General features: G+C 40.2%; 1 protein-coding gene across 1 annotated transcript in view; it reads left to right on the top strand.

The window, feature by feature from the left end:
• LOC140491454 (apoptosis-inducing factor 3-like) overlaps positions 1 to 18257 on the top strand; it is an 87176-nt gene extending 68919 nt beyond the window's left edge. Inside the window, exons 17-19 of the mRNA XM_072589629.1 lie at positions 3920 to 3995; positions 4094 to 4198; positions 12802 to 18257. Of these exons, the coding sequence (XP_072445730.1) occupies positions 3920 to 3995; positions 4094 to 4198; positions 12802 to 12835 (215 nt within the window). The 3' untranslated portion in view covers positions 12836 to 18257. The remainder of the gene's footprint in view (positions 1 to 3919; positions 3996 to 4093; positions 4199 to 12801) is intronic.
• Positions 18258 to 18507: the final 250 nt, after the last annotated feature.

Genomic DNA, 18507 nt, shown 5'->3' with positions numbered 1-18507 from the left:
CTACCACTGCGCCCCCTTTATCCGCTGGCTCAATGGTGAGGTTGGGATTAGAGCAGAGGGATTGGAGGGCTGCGCGTTGTGAGAGTGAGAGGTTGGAATGGGGGAGGGGGGTCGACAGGTTGAGGCGGTTAATTTCCCGGCGGCAGTTAGAAATGAAGAGGTCGAGGGCAGATTAAAATGGTTTTCCAATGCATGAACAAGTCCTTTTATTTTCAGACAAGCTAAAGAACTACCTAATGTTTTGTCTATGGGGAAACAATCTCCTTTTCTTATTTGTTTACAGGATGTGGGTGTCACTGGCATGGCCAGCACTATTGCCCTTGAAGGTGGTGAAGAACCACCTTCCTAAACTTCTCCAGACCATGTGGTGAAGGTACTCATGTTAAAATATTAAGCACATATTAATCTAGGTGTCTCGAGGAGACTCTATATTAAAAGTACATTTAAACCCCATTTCAATTCTTTCTTTAAAAAGTAATTCACATCTCTAGAAACGTGAAGAAGCATTGAATATAAAATCAAAGAGCATTGCAACATAAAAGCAGGAGTTTGTCATACGCCCCCTGGAGCCTGCACCTGTAGTCCAGGTCATATTGATCATATATCTCAATATCATATTCCTTTGTTATCCCTTGTGTCTTGATGTCATTGGTAACTAGAAATCAATGTCTCTCTAGAACTTAGTGCCTGAGCTTCCACAATCCTATGACATAGATAATTCAAAGATTCACCATCTTCTGAGTGAAGAAGTACCTTATCACCTCAGTCCTAAATTATTTTCCTTTTTTTCCAGAGACTGTGTCACTCCTTCTAGACACTACAGCCGGGGGGTGGGGGTTAGGAATCTATGCTTTCGATATCTACTCTATCCTTAAGGATTGTGTAAATTTCTAGGAGGCCGCCTCTCATTCTTCTTATCTCCAGAAAATACTGACCCAGTCTCTTCAATCTCAGAAATTAATCTGGTGAACACTGCATTCCCTCAATAGAAAGTACATCCTTCCTCTGACAAGGGAACCAGAACTACATCCAATATTCCAGATACAGTCTCTATACAATTGAAACAAGACTTTTTTGCTCCTGCATTCAAATTGTGTTGTGGTAAATACTAACATATTGTGTGCCTTCTAGTTTGCTCTTGCATCTGAATGCTAGTTTTCAATGACATATGAACAAGATCAGTTCCGTCCCTTTGGACATCAACACTTTTCAATCCCTTGCCATTTAAGAAATGCTTTGTGCCTTCACACTTCCTACCAAAGACAATAGTCTTACACAAACAGATTATATTCCATCTGCTGTCATTTTCGTGCACTCCTGTGGCCTGTCTAAATTCTGATGAAGCCTGTTTACAGCTTTTTCACCATTTACGTTCCCACCAGGATTTATATCAATTGCAAACTTGGAAATAGTACAGTGTGCCCCCATATCCAGATCATTGATATGGATTGTGAACCGAGCCCAAGCATTCATTCTTGCAGTAGCCCATCAGTCACAGCCTGCCAACCAGTAAATGACTAATTTACTTATAGTCTGATTTCTGCCTGTTAACCTGTCCGAAATTCAAGCTGGTACATGGTAGATTATGTGCTTTAACATTGTTTACTAATTTCCTGTGTGGGACTTTATTCAAAGCCTTTGAAAATCCAAATGCAGTACATCCAGTGGCTGCCCTATTATTAACTTTGCTGGTAACAAACTGAAAAATCTCTATCATGTTCATCAAACATGATTTACCCTTCATAAATCCATGTTGGCCCTGCCCAATTGACAATTATGCTCTAAATATCCAATTATCTAATCCTTACTAAAGGTTCTAGTATTTTCCCTGCTACTGAGTCAGGCTAACAGTCTGCAGTTCCTCTCTTTCTCATTTCTTAAACAACAGGGTTACATTCATAACTTTCCAATTTGCAGGCATCATTGCAGAATTCAGAGAATTTTGAAAGATGATCACATTTTTTTGTTAGCCTTCTATGTAAATCTCTTTTAATGGATTCTGAAATACAGGAGGGTTTACAATTTTTAGTTTGGGAAGCTGAAAACGTCTAAACAACTGTCTTGTTGAGGTGGTAAATAGCATTTTTCTTAATGAAAACATTGGAAAATATTCTAAAGGAAGAACTCAGCAGCAACATTCACTGAATATTATATTGGTGCTAAGTCACGAGGGGATAAGACTGAGAATTAGTATTGCAGTTTTAAAACAAATGCTGAAGAATGGAGAAATTTCAAATCCTATTGGAAGGATGTTGTGAAACTTGAAAGAGTTCAGAAAAGAATTACAAGGATGTTGCCAGGGTTGGAGGATTTGAGCTACAGGGAGAGGCTGAGTAGGCTGGGGCTGGTTTCTCTGGAGAATCGGAGGCTGAGGGGGTGACCTTATTGAGGTTTATAAAATCGTGAGGGGCATGGATAGGGTGAATAGACAAGGTCTTTTCCCTAGGGTAGGAACTCCAGAACTACAGGCCATAGCTTTAGAGTGAAAGGGGAAAGATTTAAAAGGGAGCTAAGGGGCAACTTGTTCACGCAAAGAGTGGTGCATGTATGGAATAAGATGCTAGAGGAAGTGGTAGAGGCTGGTACAGTTACAACATTTAAAAGGCATCTGGATGGATGTATGAATAGCAAGGGTTCAGAGGGATATGGGCCAAGCGCTGGCAAATGGGACTAGATTAATTTAGGATATCTGGTCAGCATGGACGAGTTGGCCCAAAGGGTCTGTTTTCATGCTGTGCTATGACTCTATGACTCTAAATGGGTGGACATCAGCAATGAGCTATTTAATTGTTTTTCAGAGAAAGCAGTCAGCACTAAGAAACTATTAGGAATGCTGGAAAAGGATGTTTAGAACTTTAATGTACACCAAAAGTAGGAATATAATGTGGTGTCATTTTGCATGATATATTATTTTCCATTTTTGTTTCGTTGTTTATTTTTATACATAATGTGTTAACACCTAGAAAAGGCTCAGCTGTGTGTGTATGCTTGTGCTCTGATTAAACAAGTATATTTCTGAACTCTGTCTAAACAACCTTTTGAACTTCCAGTGTTGGTCACCTTAGGTTCACTTTGAAAATGGCATTTCTAATAGTCATGTTCTCTATCTTGTAATTTGAGAATGTTTGCATCAAAACCAAATTGAGTTCAGGCCCCATGAGTTTTTGTATTTGCTATTTCTGCTTTTGATGTCCAAAGCCTGAAATACAAATAATCAAATTAAGACAACCAAAAAACATGGAACACTGTTAAGCTGATGACTCCTCAAAGGACTTTTTAAAAGTTGCCTGCACTCATTCTATGTTTGAATGTTGCTTTATATTTAAAGAACTTGTTAAGGTATTGTGTTCGTGATATGACAAAGGTGGTTTTGGGGTCCTCCTTGATTTTATGGTGACGGTGAAGGTTGAGGGTGTTTAACTACCTAAGTTGGTCTTGCAGAGAGCCAGGATGAATTGCTGGCCTCCTTCTGGGGAGGAACAGTGGCTCAGGGGTTAGCACTGCTGCCTCACAGTGCCAAGGACCCAGGTTTGATTCCACCCTCTGAGTTTGCACATTCTCCCCATGTCTGCATGGGATTCCTCCATTTTCCTGCCACAGTCCAAAGATGTGCAGATTTGGGGAATTGGCCAAGCTAAATTGCCCATAGTGAGCAGGGATGTGTAGATTGGGTGGATTAGACATGGGAAATGCAGGGTTACATGTTAGGATGCTGGGTCTTGTGGGATGTTCTTCAGTGGGCCAAGTGGCCTGCTTCTACATGTAGAGATTCTATGATTTTATGGTTCCACTAAATCCGTTTTGTGGAGATTGTTTGTTTGTTTTCAACAGTACAGAGTTACCCTTGAGTCAGCAATGCTGTGGGAGTTCAACAAGACAATCAACCTGTAAGTTTTCTTGACATTGTCTACTTTGGCAGGTTATGGTGCAGGTTTTGAAGAAGTTATAATTCAAGGCAACAAGGATGAGCTGAAATTTGTGGCATTTTATATCAAGTAAGTTTTGCTGTGAACATATTTAAAAAAAAATCTAATTAAAGAAATGTGAAATTGGAATTATGTTCCTAATTGTAATATTCTGATTTCATTTTTAGAGAGGATAAGGTTGTTGCAGTTGCCAGTTTGAACTATGACCCTGTGGTAGCCCAGGTGGCTGAAGTTCTGGCCTCAGGAAAGACCATATCAAAACTTGAAGCTCAGTATGTCACTTTTAATAATGATCTGGGTTTAATGAAACTTGTTTTCTAACAATGAGAGAATATTTTCCTTGCTTTACCAAAATAAGGGCCATGACAATTTCCTTATACTTATAAAACCTTGACAAATAGGCCACAATTCTCTAAACTTTAAAGTTACCGCTGAAGTTCACTCCTTTAAACATTTATATTGTTTCTCAATATCAGAACATTAGAATGCAATTCAGATATGTAATGTAATGATATTTAGGAAATTTTGTGCACTTTAAAATCCATAACTCAAGGATGCATTAAAACTACAAAAGCACATTTGCACAAAATTATATTTTTGTCATGTGTTTAAAGTATAGTTGAGAAATTTTTTTTCCCTCCCTCCCTCCCTCCCTCCCTCCCTCTCTCTCTCTCTCTCTCTCTCTCTCTCTCTGTCTCTCTCTCTCTCTCTGTCTCTCTCTCTCTGTCTCTCTCTCTCTGTCTCTCTCTCTCTGTCTCTCTCTCTCTGTCTCTCTCTCTCTCTCTCTCTCTCTCTCTTTTGCCCTGACTACATCTATTATGTTTCTGAATTCTGCTGTTTAAATTTTATTCATCTTAGGTGCTTTGCATTTGTAGCAATACATAACTTGTCAGTGCTTCCATTCAGTTACTAAATGGGTAAAACAAAAAATCCAACAATGAAAGGAGAATTTAAAGAGCACAAGAATCTTGTGCATGCTTTCAAACAGGAGAAATGGTAGCAACTTTAAAACAAAATCATTTTGTGTGGAGCAAACCAAAATCATTCTCCTGCTGTTAGTATTTGGGTTTCTATCTCTACAGAGAATCTTTGAGAATTTTTCACTTCATATCTGATGCACCTCCACTTCAGCCAAAATGACCCACTCACTCTGATTAGGAAGTAAACTTTGAGAAAATGTTTGATAGACAGCATGGAAAGACATTTGTGTTTGGAAGATAAAAAAGTTGATTATGGTATCATAGACCAGCATTTTGTATTCTGAAAATACACAATTGGTCAATGATTTGGATGTGAACATAGGAGGTAAAGTTAGTAAGTTTGCAGATGACATCAAAATTGGAGGTGTAGTGGACAGCGAAGCAGGTTACCTCACAGTACAACAGGATCTTGATCAGATGGGCCAATGGGCTGAGGAATGGCAGATGGAGTTTAATTTAGATAAAGGAGAGGTGCTGCATTTTGGAACAGCAAATCAGAGCAGGACTTATATCATGGTAAGGTCTTGGAGAGTGTTGCTGAACAAAAAGACCTTGGAGTGCAAGTTCATAGTTGCTTGAAAGTAGAATTGCAGGTAGATAGAATAGTGAAGAAGGCGTTTGGTATGCTTTCCTCTATTGGTCAGAGTATGTAGTATATAAGTTGGGAGGTCATGTTGCAGCTGTACAGGACATTTGGAAGATTGCGTGCAATTCTGGTCTCCTCCCTATTGGAAGGATGTTGTGAAACCTGAAAGGGTTTAGAAAAGATTTACAGGGATATTGCCAGAGTTGGAAGATTTGAGCTATAGGAAGAGGCTGAATAGGCTGGGGCTGTTTTCCCTGGAGCATCGGAGGCTGAGGGATGACATCATAGAGATGTATAAAATCATGAGGGGCATGCTTAGGATAAATAGACAAGGTCTTTTCCCTGGAGTGGGAGAGTCCAGAACAAGAGGGCATAGGTTGAAGGTAAGAGGGGAAAGATACAAAAGGGACCTAAGGGGCAACTTTTTCATGCAGAGGCTGGTGTGTGTATGGAATGAGATACCAGAGGAAGTGGTGGAGGCTAGTACAAATTACAGCATTTAAAAGGCATCTGGATGGGTATATAAATTGGAAGGGTTTAAGAGGGATATGGGCCAAGTGCTGGCAAATGTGACCAATTGAGGTTAGGATATCTGTTCGGCATGGACGAGGTGGACCAAAGGGTCTCTTTATGTTTGTACATCGCTCTGACTCAATGGTCAGTATTTATATAAAAAGATGTAGAAATTTCTGTCATCCAGAACCCATTGTATTGAATCCATGGAAATAGTTCATTTGTGCTACTTGCCTCATGTGTAATTATTTTAATAAGAGTAAATCTAAATTATTAGTTTTGGGGCTATGTTTTGAAAATGTTCACTAACCTCTAAGCTTGTAAAAGACTTTTTGAAAATGGGATTAATATTTTATTTTGCACAAGTAGTGGAAATGGGATGATGCATGGAAATGACTGTGTAGATGTTTTCTTCCAGTTGAATTTTCCTATTATTTGGCAAGGAATATTTTTTGAGTGTCATTGTGTCCTGTCCACCATGGCCTATGCTGACTTTTCTCAGGCAATCTTCCACTCTTCTTCTCATGAATTGTCCAACTGGTCTCTTCTGCACCCATTTTGTGAAATCCTACAGCAGGAGAGGCACAGGTAATCACTACATTAGGACTTTTGAAATATTGTCATCTCTGGCACCAGGTTTAAACCCCAGCTCCATGGCACTTCAGGTACTGTGAATCAGGAACTGGCCATCATAATGTGGCATTCCACTGTTGCCCCTGAGGAAATGGCCCAATAAGGCAAGTTAGCTCACCACTCTGTGGACAGAGACTTTGAAGGGATGGTGGAGAGGAGGCCAATTCTTTTTCCCACTGGCTGACAAGTAAAGCTGTGCTACCAGACTCAGAAAATCTAGACCGATCTAGCAGTCGGATCAGCGCAGTATCCATGGATTAAAAGAATTGCACAGCAACTCACAAAGAAGGTACATGATTTCCTCTGCTCTACAAGGGCAATGGCTGCCACTTTCTCTCTGCTGCTTCCCACTCCCAGGACACCACTCACTGACTCTGTCATACACCTTTCACCACGGCTTTCAGTATTACATACACCATTTCTACTCAACAACTCTTGGCCAAGTCATCCTGCTCGCTGCACTTTCTACTCGCGTACTGGGAACATTTTATCATCTCCCCTCCCTTTGCATCATCACAAGTGTGCTTTCGTATCCACTTCCATCACACTGATCCTCCTTTAGTCTCATTGCAAGTAAAAATGCCTCACAAACAGCCTGAGGGGGGTAAGGCCACTGAGGCTGTGGTGGGGGGGGGGGGGGGGGGATGTGTGAAGGGGGACATAAAGTTTCTCATCCCAAATGAGAAAAAGATGTTAGATTTGGCCAGAGATGAGCACATGAGCTCACATGGAAACACCAAGACTTCTATAGGCAAGTTTCGTGTGCTATGCTGCATTGCTCTTCCATTCCCACCCACACTTCCTCATTGTTAATCTGCAGAAGCATTTATCCCTTTTCTTCAATTAATTCCCCCATTCCCTAATGCAAACACTAGCAAATTGCTGCCAAGAAGAGGCCAATATCATTCTACCTCCACCTTTGAAAGAAGTCACTCAACTCTCAGAGGATGCATTGGGAAAGCTTTCACCTGTCCCTTCCACTTGTACAGAGACTTTCACCATAGTGGGTTCTTAATCTAGATTAGAACCAGCAGCACAATCTGCTCAGTGCACCACATGTTTATAACTGGTTAAGGGAGACACTTGTAGGACTGCCAGAGATCAATAACCTGCTCAGTCCAGTCAGAAGATGATTCTCTGGTCTTTGCTTTTAATAATTTCATCAAAATATAAGGATGAGCAGAGGAACAGTAGAGTGTTTTGTCACAGGCAGTCACTGGACTGGAACGAAGGCTGGAGGAATCCATCCAAGTGACCTGTACCATGCTGGTTAAAATGTGCTGCCTCCATTGCCAGATTGGTGACCACCATGGACAGCTAGCTCCAGACACTCAGTGGGGATCTGCACTCCATTATCTAACCTTGGGTGCTCAGTGTAAACAATAAGGTGAGAATGGAGATGAGGGATCTCAATCTCAATCTCACTCCAGGTACCCTTTTCTCACAGGATGTCAGATTGGTGCCAGCACTTACCCATAGTGAGGGAGGACCTGAATACAGATAGCCTCCTCTCAGGACACTGGATAGGTGCCTGGCCCATCCATCTCCACCTTGGCTATGTTAGAAAAGCCAGCAGAAGTCCAAGCTAGGCTGACCGAACCTGCATCCACGCAAGACATTCTCAGAAGTCTTGTGTGCTCCAGATCCAACTGCTCTGAGTCAAGCCCTCCCAAGTCCTCCAGACCAACTACAGAGCAGGCTTCCACTCTCCCAGCTGTGGAAGTCAGGACTGCACTAAGATGTAGTGGGAGAGAAATGAAAAACAATCTTACAGAAGGCACATCAGTGACATGGGTGATTTGTCTAAGTAACCTTGCACTTTGTGATTATTTGCTGACTTGCACAATTAAAATGCGCTGGTGTCTTCATTGCTGTCAAATTTGATGATGCCTTGCCTATCTGAGAGGTGAGCAGCCATTTCTGACATTAAAGGGATGAAATAATTTGTAATGACCAAGCCTTGGTAATCTCTCTCAAGCAACTGACTCCTTCACTGTAGGTAGTATCAGCTATCAGGGATCCTTGAGTTGTGATGTTGACTTCTGTAGCCGAAACATGTGCTGACTGAGGCCTTAAAAGTAACCTAACTTTAACAGCATGTGACATTAATACCCTGTCTCAGTTTCTGCTTTCTCCTTTATGTTGAGTAAGACTTCTAAAGTGTAGATATGTGGAATTATCTAAAGATACAAACTATTTAATTATTTGGACAAGAAAACATTTATTTAGTAATTGGAAAGTTCAATACTATTACAAAAATAACCAGGTACACACATATTTTAGATGGACTCGGGGATTGTTTGCAAAATAACCAACCAATAATTGCACAACTAAAAAGAATTTCAAACCTAGCTCATTTCTACCAGAGGTGAGATTTAATGAGGCTCTGCCTGGCTTTTCTCTCTCAATGTTCTCATGGATGTTCCTCCTAGTCAATGTCCTGATCCTCATCTTTATCTTGACCTTCAAAAGATTGCTGTAGATCCTAATTTCCTCTGTATTGAGGACATGCACCCATTGTTGGTTCCAGTGGGGAAGGTCACAGCATGCCACAATGATGCTTATGAACCCTTTCTGAGCTATGCTGCAAGGCCTTGTCAAGGCAGCCCAGGCATTGAAACCACATTTTAATACGACCTATGGACTCTTCCACAATGGGCCTGATGGATGCCTGTATCTTAGTTCTGCATCAATTTGAAGTTTCAAGGAGGCCATTATCATGCTTTGATCTTGAGTTCTGAGGCATGTAATCCTACCTAAATCCAAAGCCAAAGTACTAATGCTGTAATGGGGGAAGTGAAATTCTGGCATTAATCCCTCCCAAGAAAAGCTAGCCTTGAATATCACAGATCATGGCTTCCATATTTGCAGTAAAGCGCATGAATAAAGCAGCTCCAAAAGGAAGTCTTCCAGTATCAGGTATGAAATGTGTTTCAAAAGTGGTAAACCCAGCTGAGACTTTTAATTTAGCATCTGAATAAATTTGTTATCTGACATGACAACGAGGCAATTAGTGAAAGCCATGTAACGGTCATGATTGCTTCAGTCCATAATTTTTATTGTTAATTGCAAAAATAATGACTTTGATTATTCCTGATCAGTCATGTCACCTATCTGCCATCAAATTGCAATGTAGTTGCCCCTAGCAAGGCCTCAAATTCAGAGAATTCTACTTCACCCCCAAAGGAAAAAAAAGTCACTTACTCTGCCCACTGCATGTAGCAGCAACCGTTTTGTCTCCTTATTGAGCAGTTGATTTTAGCAGGCCTGCAGGACTGATCATGGCCCAATTCCTGGATTGCAAAGGCATGGATCCCATGACTCAGGTAGGACAAAGTGCCTGCCTAAATGTGGCCAAAACCCTGGACTTGAAAAGGACAAGCTTCTTGATTGAGTGTAGCACTGTCTACTGACTGAATGCTGTTTCTCTTGATGCCACTAAGGAGTAATCCCTGTTTACTTTCAAACATGGTCATTTGGTTGAAACACATGCAACATGTTTGCCATGTGAGCCATTGGCAGTTCCAAAATTTTGACCCAATGAAAGTGAAGGAAAATTGGTATAGTTCCATCAAGTCAGGTGTGTGGCTTGGAGGTGAATTTGCATGTGGTGGTGTTCAGAAACATCTGCCCAAGGCTGGAATCAAACCCAGGTCCCTCATGCTGTGAGGCAGCAGTGCTGACCACTGAGCCACTAGGCAACCAGATGATATTGAGCTACTTTAGTGTTATTGGAGCTGCACTCTTCTATGCAAATGCAGTGTATTCCATCATTTTCCTGATTTGTGCCTTGTAGATAGTGTGCAGAAATGAAAGGTTGGGAGGTGAATTACTAATTGCAGAATTCCTAGGCAAGGGTGAAAGCAACGGGGGGAGAGGAGAATTGGGAGCTGCATAGAAAGAGTCATACAGTGCGGAAACAGGCTCTTCAGCCCAACTCATCCATGCCAACCAGGTTTCCTAAACTGAACTAGCTCCATTTTCCTGAGTTTGGCCCACATCCCTCTAAACCTTTCCTATCCATGTACCTGTTCAAATGTCTTTTAAATGTTATAATTGTACCCACCTCTATCACTTCCTCTGGCAGATCATTCCATATACACACCATGGTCTGTGTGAAGAAGTTGCCCCTCAGGTCCCCTTTAAATCTTTCTCCTCTCACCTTTAACCTGTGCCGTTTAGTTTTGGACTCACCTATCCAGGGAAAAAGACTTTGGCTATTCAATTTATCTATGACCTTCGTGATTTTATGAATCTCTATAAGGAAGCCCTTCAGCCTCCAATGCTCCAAGGCCAGCCTCTTTTTATAACTCCAGTTTCAGTAATACCCATGTAAATCTTTTTTTGCACCCTTTCCAGTTTATTAATGGCCTTCCTGTAGCAGGGAAACCAGAATTGTATGTAGTTTGCCAAATATGGCTTTACCAATGTCTTATATAGCTGTAACATGATGTCCCAACTCCTATACTCGGTGCTTGTACTGATGAAAGCAAGCATGTCAGACACCTATTTCATTAACCTATCTTCTGTGATTTTCAAGGAACCATGTACCTGAACCCCTTGGCCTCTGTTCGACAACATTCTCCAGGGTCCTACCATTAACTGTGTAACTCTTGCCCTGGTTTTCCTTACCAAAACACAACACCTTGTATTTATCCAAATTAAACTCCACCTGCCATTCCTTGGACCACTGACCTAGTTGATCAAGATCCCATTGTACTCTCCGATAACCTCCTTCGCTGTGTACTATACCACTTAATTTACTATTCATGCCACCTATATTCTCATACAAATTATTTATATAAATGAGTTGAATTTAGCTAATAATCATAGGATGAATGGTTCTGTAGGATTCTATCGAGTCTTACTGACCTTTTTGAACTGCATTTACCATGGTTGAACTGCCTACAAACCTGCACATCCCTGGACACTACTTGACAATGTCGCATGGTCAATCCACCTAACCTTTCGGATTGTGGGAGAATACTGGAGCACCCAATGGAAACACACACACACACACACACACACACACACACACACACACACACACACACACACACACACACACACACACACACGGGGAAAAAGTGCAAACTCCACTCAAGACTAGAATGAGATGCAAATAAGATAGTCATCACTCATTAGTGAGATTCTGAATTCACTCTTTAAACCTTAAGTCAAAAATTGGAAATTCTTTTCTCAACATTGAGAATCTGATTTTTGAATTTGCCCAACTCTCTTGCTCTTGCTATTGCCACTCAAGGGTTTGGAATTTGATATTTATTCAAATTGTTTTCATTAGTGTTAATTCACCAGCTCCCAGCAGGGAAAGATAATGGCAGGAAATCAATCAATCAATGCCACCAATTGCTATCCAGTCTCCACATTGTGCAGTCACAGCATGTTATGGCAGTGCAGGATTGTGGTTTTCAGCCTTCAAGATACATGCAATTTTGTCATTTGTTGTAGCATAAACAGTTTAATAAACATTGACATGAAGGATAGACAAATGAAAACAATATTTTAATAAGTATTAATGTACTTCAATACATTTAGTTTTATTTTAATTAATGCCATCTTGTACGATATTTTATTGCCTATTTTACTCTTGGCCTTACATTTTGCAGTACATACATTCCATGGTGACTGCTAGCTTGAAGAGAAATCCTGTGACAAATATTGCTGTTGGATATATATGGATGGTGGAGAAAGCACATTCATATTAAATCAAGATTGGGCTCTCACAAAAGAGCCCAGGTATTTCTCCACTCATCCTGACTGATTGGACAGAAAACTATTTTTCATTACAGACTTGCAGCTCAGTTTAATTGTGTTTTCTTTCCATGTAAAGTATCCATGTCCTATGTCTAAGCAGAATAGGGAAGGGAACTGCCTTCTCTACTTCTAAATTTTCTTTGGTCTGACTCTGTTTTCTCATTCCATCTGATGATCTTGTTGGTTCATTTTTATAAAATGCCAAATTGCTATTTGCTAGCTTCCCAAAACTGCAACTAAAAATGGCAGATCACAATATGTTAACTTATAAATTCAAATCTGTTTACAAGAAATCAATCCACTTTCCATCCTGAATTGTGTTTGTTGTTTTGATATAAATGTAGTGTAAGGTGCATTTAACTGAAGTATTGATTTATCTTTCTAACAGGGATAAGCAAATGCCATGGCTTCAGTACATCTGATTCACACATCTATGCTTCAAGTGAACCTCTCTTAGAATCCTGGTATAAAGGAAGTTTTGTAACAATTGATTGACTTTCCTGATATATTTTATTAAATTTTTATTTTGAAACATTGTATATTCCTCTGGAGAATGCAAGAAATTATTCCTGTAATTTGAAATAGTGAACATTGTCCGTAGTTTAATTTTTACTCTGTTGGATAAACTGAAATGTATAGAATTAGTGTAAAAATGTAATAGCATTTTCATTGATAACTACTTGTTCTGATTCTACTTTTATTTCCATAATTGACACTTGGTCAAAGAATGACTAGTAGGAATTTGAATGCATAACTAATTCTCTGGGTAGCTATATGCAACTAGTGATAAACTCATTACATTAGATATGCTATTGAACAGAGAAGGACTAGTGAGAAGGGTATTGGTTTTCCTTTAATGTGGAAAAAGATGCACATCAACATACAGCTAATGTCTGTCATAAAATATTGCATTCTTAAGAATTGATTGTTGTGGAATCATTGAGATGTACAGCACGGGAATAGTCCCACTGGTCCAACTCGTCCATGATGGCCAGATATCCTAAATTAATCTAGTCCTACATGTCAGAACCCTCTAAACCCTTCCTATTCATATACCCATCCAGATGCCTTTTAAATGTTATAATTGTACCAGCATCCACCACTTCCTCTGGCAGCTCATTCCAAGCACGCACTACCCTTTTGCGTGCAAAAGTTGCCCCTTAGGTCCCTTTTAAACCTTTCTCCTCTCACCCTAAACCTATGCCCTCTCGTACTGGATTCCCCCAACCCCAGGAAAAGATATTTATTCTATGCATGTCCCTCATGATTTTATAAACCTCTATAAGGTCACCACTTAGCCTTTACTCCAGGGATAACAGCCCCAGCCTATTCAACCTCTCCCTAAAGCTCAAATCCTCCAACCCTGGCAATATCTTTGTAAATCTTTTTTGAACCCTTCCAAGTTTAACAACATCCTTCCCACACAAGGGAGACCAGACCTGCACACAGTTTTCCAAAAGTGGTTTACCAATGTCCTTTACAACTGCAACATGACCTCACAACTCCTATACTCAATGCTCTGACCAATAAAGGAAAGCATACCAAATGGCGGCTTCACTATCTTGTCTACTCTGCGACTCCACTTTCAAGGAACTATGAACCTTCATTCTAAGGTCTCTTTGTTCAGCAACACTCCCCAGGACTTTACCATTAAGTGGAAACGTTCTGCCCTGATTTGCCTTTCTAAAATGCAGTGCCTCACATTTATCTAAATTAAACTCTATCTGTCAGTCCTCTGTCCAATAGCTCATCTTATCAAGATCTCATTATACTCCAACGTTATCTTTTTCACTGTCTATTATACCTCCAATTTTGGTGTCCTCTGCAAACTTACCAACTATACCTCCTATGTTCACATCAAAATTTATATAAATGACAAAAAACAGTGGACCCATCACTGATCCTTGTGGCACACCACTAGTCACAGGCCTTCAGTCTGAAAAGCAACCCTCTGCCACCACCCTCTGTCTTCTACCTTTGAGCCAGTTGTGTAACCAAATGGCTAGTTCTCCGTGTTCTCTGTGATCTTACCTTGCTAACCAATCCATCATGAGGAAACTTGTCAAATGCCTTACTGAAGGTCCATATAGATCATGTAACCTGCTCTGCCGTCATCAATCCTCTTTGTGACTTCTTCAAAAAACTCAAATTGTGGGCGGCATGGTTGCACAGTGGTTAGCACTGCTGCCTCACAGCGCCAGAGACTGGGGTTCAATTCCCGCCACCGGCGACTGACTGTGTGGAGCTTGCACATTCTCCCCGTGTCTGTGTGGGTTCCCTCCGGGTGCTCCGGTTTCCTCCCCCAGTCCAAAAATGTGCAGGTTAGGTGAATTGGCCATGCTAAATTGCCCGTGGTGTTAGGCAAAGGGGTAAATGTAGGAGAATGGGTCTGGGTGGGTTGCGCTTTGGTGGGTCGGTGTGGATTTGTTGGGCTGAAGGGCCTGTTTCCACAGTGTAAGTAATCTAATCTAATCTTAAAAAAAAAGTTAGTTGGACATGATTTACCATGCACAAAGCCATGTTGACTATCCCTAATCAGTCCTTCCCTATTCAAAAACATGTAAATCCTGTCCCTCAGGATTCCTTCCAACAACTTGCCCAACATTGATGTCAGGCTCACTAGTCTATAGTTCCCTGGCTTTTCTTCATCATCTTTCTTAAATAGTGGCACCACATTGGCTAATCTCCAGTCTTCCAGAACCTCACCTGTGACTATTGGTGTTACAAATATCTCAGCAAGGTGTCCAGCAATCACTTCCCTAGTTTCCCACAGAGTTCTGGGGTACATCTGATCAGATCCTGGGGATTTATTCAATTTCATGCTTTTTAAAACATATAGCACCTCCTCCTCTGTGATATGGACATTTTTCAAGATGTCACAATCTATTTCCTCGCATTCTGTTTCTTCCATGTCCTTCTCCACAGTAAACACTGATGCAAAATACTCATTTAGTATCATCCCCATCTCCTGTGGCTCCACACATAGGCTGCCTTGCTGATATTTGAGGGACATTATTCTCTCCCTCGTTACCCTTTTGTCCTTAATGTATTTATGAAATCCATTTGGGGATTCTCCTTACCTCCATTTGCCAAAGCTATCTCATGACTCCTTTTTGCCCTCCTGATTTCCCTCTTAAGTATACTCCTACTGCCTTTATACTCTTATAAGGATTCACTTGATCTCTGCTGACTATATCTGGCATATGCTTCCTTCTTTTTCTTGACCAAAACCCAATTCTTCTAGTCATCCAACAATCCCTACAACTACAAGCCTTGCCTTTCACTGTAACAGGAATATACTGTACCTGGACTCTCATCTCATTTTGAAAGGCTTCCCATTTTCCAGCCATCCCTTTACCTGCAAACATCCGCACCCCAGCCTTCCTCCAATTTAGAACTTTAACTTTTAAATCCTGTCTATCCTTTTACATCACTATTTTAAACTAATAGAATTATGGTCACTGGCCCCAAAGTGCTCCACCTTTGACTCCTGTGTCACTTGTGCTGCCTTATTTCCCAAGATTAGGTCAAGTTTTGCACCTTCTGTAGTAGGTACAAGATGCTGAATCAGAAAATTTTCTTGATCACACTTAACAAAATTCCCATCCACCTAAACCCTTAACACAATAGCAGTCCCAGTCTATGTTTGGAAAATTAAAATCCCTTATCATCACCACCCTATTATTCTTAAAGATAACTGAGAACTCCTTACAAATTTGTTTCTCAATTTCCCACTGATGAGTGGGAGTCTGTAGTACAATCCCAGTAAGGTGATCATCCCTTTCTTATTTCCATCCAAATAACTTCTCAAGATATATTTGCAGGAATGTCCTCCCTAAATACAGCTGGAATGTTATCCCTTAACAAAAACACCACTCCCCCTCCTCGTTTGCGCCCCCCCCCCCCCTTTCTATCCTTCCTATAGCATTTGTATTCTGGAACATTAAACTGCAGGTCCTGTCAATCCCTGAGCCATGTTTGTGTAATTGCTATGGTATACCATAGGAACAGTCCCATGTTCCTAACCATGCTCTGAGTCCACCTGCCTTCTCTGTTAGGCTCCTTGCATTGAAATAAATGTAGTTTAATTTATCAGTCCTACCTCATTCTCTGCTTTGTTCCTGTCTGTCCTGGCTGTTTGACTAGCTCATTTTCCCAACTGTACCAGTCTCAGACTGATCTCTTTTCTTACTATCTCCCTGGGTCTACCCCCCACCCCCTGCCATTTTACTAGTTTAAATCCTCCCAAGCAGCTGTAGCAAATCTCCCTGTCAGTATATTAGTCTCCTTTCAATTCAGGTGCAATCTGTTCTTCTTATACAGGTCTCAAGTGGATGTATTCCTATGCTTTGCTTTCTCTCCATGTTATTTTTGATATTTGTTAATTTCATTCAGAAACTTGAAAGAAGTCTACATTCAACTTTTGTAATGTAGATTTATCTTCAATCCCAATGAAAAGGACATAAACATCAAAAGTCAGAATTTTACCACACTCAGGTCCTGTTTTGTGTGGGTAGCTCTCAGCAGAGGCAACATGTTCAACAATCCATATTTTTCATTTGCACTTATTCAACATTTACTTCTCTCCCAGTTGACCCTCAGTAAGCCCTTTGCTTCCCTTTCTGCACCTCCCCACCCTGCCACACTCTCCCCCCACCCCTCTCTCTCATCTATTCATTTATTCAGGTCACACTGTTACCACACACACCCGCACCCCTCCTGCCCTCATCATCAGCATAAATGCCTCCATTTTTCATCTGCTTTTAGTTCTGACAAAGTTTAATTGATCTCAAAATATTAACTCTGCTTTCCCTGCTGATACTGCCAGACCTACTGAATTACTCTAGCACTTTCTGTTTGTTCTCCAGAATCTGCAGTATTTTGTTTAATATTTAGGAATTCCTTTTGTTCCAAAAACATTACGAAGGCTTGATTACTTGAATAAAAGAAAGAACTATGGATGCTGGAGATCTCAAACGAATAAAAAACAGAAATTGCTAGAGAAACTCAGCTGGTTTGACAGTATCTGTGAAGAAGAAATACAGTAACACTTTGAGTTTAGTGACCCTTCTTCTGTTCTTCAGAACAGAATATTAACTATTTTCAGTGATACTCCTAAACCTGCTGCATTTCTCCAGCAATTTCTGTTTTTTAATTTGTTTGATTGCTGGAACTCTGAAATAAAATCTATGAATTGTGAAATTTGCTTTGTCAGCAATTGTGTGTTTTGGGCAAGTGCTTTGGATTTGTAGTCATCACAAATTCTGCATTTTCTGTTTTTATTTTCTAAAGTCCATTTTGAAGTTGTTTCCTCTCACTTTTCTGTGGCATTACTTTACAGATCCATTCAGTGGCTTGTCAGTCTATTGGATGAACTTTAGCTGCACATTGAGGCAATTGTTCTGTTTTTCCTTATGAAAATTAAAACAATTAGTGCATTCATTGGAAGTAGCATATAAATCTGGTGGGTTTTTTTTGGTTGAGATAGAAATCTGATATCTGAGGTTCGAGCACATGCTACATTGCTGCAACATCTATCTTTGGGCGTTCACAATGAAAGCTGGGAATCAGTTCAAAACATATATCAACAAGAGAGTGACCTCCCAAGTTAACATTACTGCCTTCTCCCTCCAGTATTTTTGCACTGCATATGTGATACAGCAGTTCATTTTTTCAATGCCTTAATCCGGTGGATACAAGAAAATTTCAGCTCTTGTCCATTTTAGTAAAACAAATTGTCAGAAGTTTATTTTCCAAGCAAAATAAACATTTTGACCATTTAAGCAATTTACTATATTTAATTAAAGTGGTATTTTCACAACCATTAATAATACGTTTTTGTAATTTCAGGTGAAAGAAACAAAGTTATGCTGGTTTATGATTTTTTAAGTTGAATCTTCCTGTTCACTTTTAAAATATTTTCTGTTTCAGTTTGATTTCAATAAAGCCAATCATAAATGAAAAATGATTTTTTTGTAAAATTAATTCTGAAACTATTTTGCCCCCTGGTGTTAGTATTTTCCATTCATTCTGGTCATTAAGTTGAGGGGCTAATTTTCCTTCTCTTAATGTTATTTTGTTCAATAAATGGAAT

Source organism: Chiloscyllium punctatum, chromosome 19 (genome assembly GCF_047496795.1).
Source record: "Chiloscyllium punctatum isolate Juve2018m chromosome 19, sChiPun1.3, whole genome shotgun sequence".
NCBI classification, from domain to species: Eukaryota; Metazoa; Chordata; class Chondrichthyes; order Orectolobiformes; family Hemiscylliidae; genus Chiloscyllium; species Chiloscyllium punctatum.
Note: the sequence above shows the minus strand (reverse complement) of the source record. Positions and strands in the feature narration are given on the sequence as shown.